The following is a 6000-nucleotide window of genomic DNA, read 5'->3' on the forward strand; positions in this document are numbered from 1 at the left end:
GTGGCACTCCACTGGTCATAGGCCTCCAGTCTGAAAAACAACCCTCCACCACCACCCTCTGTCTCCTACCTTTGAGCCAGTTCTGTATCCAAATGGCTAGTTCTCCTTGTATTCCATGAGATCTAACCTTGCAAACCAGTCTCCCATGGGGAACCTTGTCGAATGCCTTACTGAAGTCCATATAGATCACATCTCCCATTCTGCCCTCATCAATCCTCTTTGTTACTTCTTCAAAAAACTCGATCAAGTTTCTGAGACGTGATTTCCCACGCACAAAGCCATGTTGACTATCCCTAATCAGTCCTTGCCTTTCCAAACAAATGTACATCCTGTCCCTCAGGATTCCCTCCAACAACATGCCCACCACCGAGGTCAGGCTCACCGGTCTATAGTTCCCTGGCTTGTCCTTACCACCCTTCTTAAACAGTGGCACCACATTTGCCAACCACCAGTCTTCCGGCACCTCACCTGTGACTATCGATGATACAAATATCTCAGCAAGAGGCCCAGCAATCACTTCTCTAGCTTCCCACAGAGCTATCGGGTACACCTGATCAGGTCCTGGGGATTTATACACCTTTAACCGTTTCAAGACATCCAGCACTTCCTCCTCTATAATCTGGACATTTTGCAAGATGTCACCACCTATTTCCCTACAGTCTATATCTTCCATATCCTTTTCCACAGTAAATACTGATGCAAAATACTCATTTAGTATCTCCCCCATTTTCTGTGGGCTCCACACAAAGGCTGCCTTGCTGATCTTTGAGGGGCCCTATTCTCTCCCTAGTTACCCTTTTGTCCTTAATATATTTGTAAAAACCCTTTGGATTCTCCTTAATTCTATTTGCCAAAGCTATCTCATGTCCCCTTTTTGCCCTCCTGATTTCCCTCTTAAGTATACTCCCACTTACTTTATATTCTTCTAAGGATTCACTCGATCTATCCTGTCTATACCTGACATATGCTTCCTTTTTCATAACCAAACCCTTAATTTCATTTGTCATCCAGCATTCCCTATATCTATCAGCCTTTCCTTTCACCCTCCCTTCCTGCACCCCACTCAATTCCCCAGACCCTCCAACAAGGACAAAAAACCTCAAACATGGTTAACTGTGCCTAGGAGCTTCTGCAACAGAGCTTGCCAAACTGGGATTCAGGAACCCCAAGTGAGTGGGGAGCTGGGATTTCTGAGTAACAACCACCATGCAGTTCCCACTAAGTAAGTAAGAACAGCCTATGCTGCTACCCTGTATCTTCTCTGACAGGTCTCTCCCCTGCACCCTGCTCTCTCAGCTTCCATTCAGCAACTTTGACCATGCCTCAACACAGTGGGCAAGTATTTGGGAAGTAATGTTTTAGTTTACGATGACAAATTGAGTTGAACTATCCAGAAATTAAAAATTAATCTCCAGGCTGCTGCTGGGTATAGCCAGGAAATAAATCATGAGAGCAGTGAACAAAACTGATAAGAGTTTTAACTTTAATTCTCTTGCAAAGCTCTAAGGGAAGGACATCGGACAAATGGTTATAGGTTGAAGTCAGCCTGTGGAGATGCAATAATATATGCACAGTTTCTATCGATACCTTTACCAGGGCTCACTCCCTCTGGGAATGCTATTAGATTAAAGTCCCAAAGTCTAAACTAATAACCCAAAGAGTATGAATCACATGGCAGTTTGAGAATTTAAATCCTGGGTTGAAGAGTTGGGGGTGGGGGGGGGGGAGGGGGAAATGGGGAAACTGGTCAAAACCACATTAATCCCATGTGGTTGAAGGGTCCCAAGGCAGAAGATGAGGCATTCTTCCTCCAGGTGTCAGGAGGTTAGGGTTTGGCAATGGAGGAAGCTCAGGACCTGCATGTCCTTAGTGGAGTGGGAGTAGGAGTTGAAGTGTTCAGCCGCAGGGCAGTGGGGTTGTTGGGTGCAGGTGTCCCAGAGATGTTCTCTGAAACGATCCGCAAGTTGGCCTCCTAGCTCCCCAGTGTAGAGGAGACCACATCAGGTGCAATGCATACAGTAGATAATGTGTGTGGGAGTACAAGTAAATTTCTGTCAGATGTGGAAGGATTCCATGGGGCCTTGGATGGGGATGTTCTGTCTACCTCTGAATACCACCTGATGCCTGGAGGAAGGACACCTCATCCATACAGGATCAATGTGAATTTCACCAGTTCCCATTTCCCCTCCCCCCACCATATCCCAGTCCCAACTTTCCAACTTGGCACTGCCCTCTTGAACGGCCCTACCTGTCCATCTTCCTTCCACCTATCTGCTCCACCCACCCCTCCGACCTATCACTTTCACCCCCACCTTCATATATTTATCACATTCCCTGTTAACTTGGTCCTCCAGCCCGAATCCCCTCCCATTTGTCTCTCAGCCCCCTTGGCCCACAAGCCTCATTCCTGATGAAGGGCTCCTGCCCGAAACGTTGATTTTCCTACTCCTCGGATGCTGCCTGACCTGCTGTGCTTTTCCAGCACTACAGTCTTCGACTCTGATCTCCAGCATCGGCAGTCCTCACTTTCTCCCAGTTTAAATCCTGGCCTTATTAATAGATCCAGAATCAAAAATGACTGTGAAGCTGTCAGATTGTGACTTAAAAAATCTGCCTGATTCACCAGGGTAAACTGTTCACACCCTTCTCTATTTCACACCTAATGTGCTTGATCTGTAAGTTGCTCTCCAATATTATTAAAATCAGCCAGTGATGCCTTCAGCAGGGGGCCCCTAGGGAATGGATCAACAATACCAACAATGACCACACCCTGCAAATGTATAGAGGAAGTAGTGACTGTGGCACTGGCTAGGAGCAGCAGTTTTACTGACTTGCCTGAGAAGCTTCCAGCCAGCTCAGTTGGTGTGTGATTGGCTGTACAGTTTGAGCCATTAATGGAACCTTGTTTTTTATTTGTTAAATATCACTTCTATTTTCTTTCACCAAAATCCATCCATCCACTTCTGCTGCTGCTGCCTGAAGATAGCCTTGCCTGCGTGATCTGCTATCATGGTGCCTCCTTCATCTGCCTTGCACCCCCGTCCTCACACATGGACCATCCCTTATCTGCAGCCACTCCTTGGCTTCCATCGTTCAACTGCTACCTTCCTGCTGCTCTCCTCTTCACCCCTGCAGCTCTTCAGCTCCAATCCAGGGATTTCTGGATGTCCCTTTTTAACAGTTATTTTTGCTCTTGTAATTTCAGCTACCTCTTCATTAGAACATAGACCAGTACAGCACAGGAACGGGCCCTTCAGCCCACGATGTTGTGCCAAACGTGAAGCCAAATTAAACTAATCCCTTCTGCCTGCCCTTTGTCCATATCCCTCCATTCCTTGCATCATCTTGTACTTATCGAAAAGTTCCTTAAACACCCCGATTGTATCTACCTCCATCATTACCCCTAGCAGTACATTCCAGACTCCTACCACTCTGTGTAAAAAAAAAACTCATGTCTCCTTTGAACTTGCCCCCTCCTCCCCCCCCCCTCCCCCCCCCCCCCCCCCCCCCCCCCCCCCCCCAGCTTAAATGCATGTCCCCCTAGTATTAGACACCTCAACTCTGACTATCCACCCAATCTATGCCTCTCATAATTTTATGGACTTCTACCAAGTCTCCCCTCAGCCTCTGCCACTCCAAAGAAAACAGCCTGAGTTTTTCTAGCCTCCTTATAGCTTTATACCCTTTATAAGCACAGAGTGGTTCCTCAGGCTCACAGCAAGATAAGTGATTTTCCTGCAAAGTTCTGAAGCGTGTAGATTGAACTATGGCATCGACATGAAAATGAGCCTCGGCAATAAAGTGCTGTGGACAGAGCTCTTGCTAAGATCAAATTCTCTATCTGGAAAATGTATGCCAATGAAGACCAGCTTACCAGGCCGAGAATCTGTCTCTTCATCTCCCAGCTTATGGAGTAACTTCAGAAAAACTGATGTCTCTTTGTTCCTCGTCTTGCTTTCTCCATCAGGGGACTTGCCCAAGATAAGGAACTCACCTTGTTCAGAAATCTGGGTGCATCATTACTGCAGAAACCAACCTGAAGAAGTTGGAATTTTTGACATGAGGTTAACTTCTCCTTGTTTCAATCTTTTGCAGGATGATTCGGAAAGCTTTGAGTCAGTCGGAGATGAGGAGAGCTGCACGAAGACCTTCTGTGCAAGTTAAAGTGAAACTCATGGGTTCAGCACGCTCAGCTGGCCTAGGAGAGCCCATCATCCTGGAGGACTGATCATACTGGTCTTACATGTGCACACACCGACCTGTCTAGATACATGCACACAGACACAAGCACACACCGACCTGTCTAGATACATGCACACAAACACAAGCACACACCGACCTGTCTAGATACATGCACAGACACAAGCACACACCGACCTGTCTAGATACATGCACACAGACACAAGCGCACACAGACACAAGCACACACCGACCTGTCTAGATACATGCACACAGACACAAGCACACACCGACCTGTCTAGATACATGCACACAGACACAAGCACACACCGACCTGTCTAGATACATGCACACAGACACAAGCGCACACAGACACAAGCACACACCGACCTGTCTAGATACATGCACACAGACACAAGCACACACAGACACAAGCACACACCGACCTGTCTAGATACATGCACACAGACACAAGCACACACCGACCTGTCTAGATACATGCACACAGACACAAGCGCACACAGACACAAGCACACACCGACCTGTCTAGATACATGCACACAGACACAAGCGCACACAGACACAAGCACACACCGACCTGTCTAGATACATGCACACAGACACAAGCACACACCGACCTGTCTAGATACATGCACACAGACACAAGCACACACCGACCTGTCTAGATACATGCACACAGACACAAGCACACACCGACCTGTCTAGATACATGCACACAGACACAAGCACACACCGACCTGTCTAGATACATGCACACAGACACAAGCACACACCGACCTGTCTAGATACATGCACAGACACAAGCACACACCGACCTGTCTAGATACATGCACACAAACACAAGCACACACCGACCTGTCTAGATACATGCACACAGACACAAGCACACACCGACCTGTCTAGATACATGCACACAAACACAAGCACACACCGACCTGTCTAGATACATGCACACAAACACAAGCACACACCGACCTGTCTAGATACATGCACACAGACATACACATATGCACAGGCACACTCAGACCTGTCAGAGACACTGCACAGACCCCTCTGAACACTGCACACAGACCTATATATGCACACTGACCTTCCTGGACACACACACACACGTGTGCGCACACAGACCTGTCTGGGGACACAGACACATGAGCATACAGGCTTGTCTGGGGATGGCATGCACAGACCTACGTGTACACACACATGCACATAAGCATACAAATGTAAACATGCACACACATTTAAACACACAGACACAAATAACCCACACATGGACACACACAAACACGCATCTCCTTCTCAAATGTTCAGGGAATTCACAAAAACAGCAAGGATTCTCCTCACTTCCCCACCCACTCGCCCCAAGCCTTTCCCTTTCTGTTTCTGACTGGACTGTGGGCCTGCACTTACCATCTGCCCCACCAGTCATGTGCATACCCGAGAAACACAGTCTGTAGAGCAATGTATATAAATCCGACTGCTTCATTCCAAGCTTCAGTTTCAATTTTATTGCCTTTGCCTCTCCCCACTCCCTCTCCCATTCCCACTCCCACGAGGGTATAATTGTGAACCTGAATAATGAATTTCTCGATGATCGTGTTTTGGAAAAAACTTGTACTGACTTTTTTTTTTAAAAATACTGAGCTGAAAGATAGAGTTGCCCAGTTTGATATCGGGATTATTGATATACGGTGATAATATTTTGTGTGCTTTTTTATTTTTCTCGCTGCTTTTTAAACTAGTGCTCGCCCAGATTACCCAAGAAAGTCTTTCTTCCACACGTTTGGTTAGGCAGCAGAC

The 6000-nt window shown here is 47.0% G+C and overlaps 1 protein-coding gene across 5 annotated transcripts in view; it reads left to right on the plus strand.

The window, feature by feature from the left end:
* Positions 1-4777, plus strand: part of mta2 (metastasis associated 1 family, member 2) — a 79456-nt gene extending 74679 nt beyond the window's left edge. For all 5 annotated transcript variants that reach the window (XM_072551186.1, XM_072551181.1, XM_072551184.1 and 2 more), the window contains one exon: positions 4096-4777. In XM_072551186.1, coding sequence (XP_072407287.1) covers positions 4096-4164 — 69 coding nt within the window. In that variant the 3' untranslated portion in view covers positions 4165-4777. The remainder of the gene's footprint in view (positions 1-4095) is intronic.
* Positions 4778-6000: the final 1223 nt, after the last annotated feature.

The sequence above is a fragment of the Chiloscyllium punctatum genome, chromosome 31 (assembly GCF_047496795.1).
Source record: "Chiloscyllium punctatum isolate Juve2018m chromosome 31, sChiPun1.3, whole genome shotgun sequence".
NCBI classification, from domain to species: domain Eukaryota; kingdom Metazoa; phylum Chordata; class Chondrichthyes; order Orectolobiformes; family Hemiscylliidae; genus Chiloscyllium; species Chiloscyllium punctatum.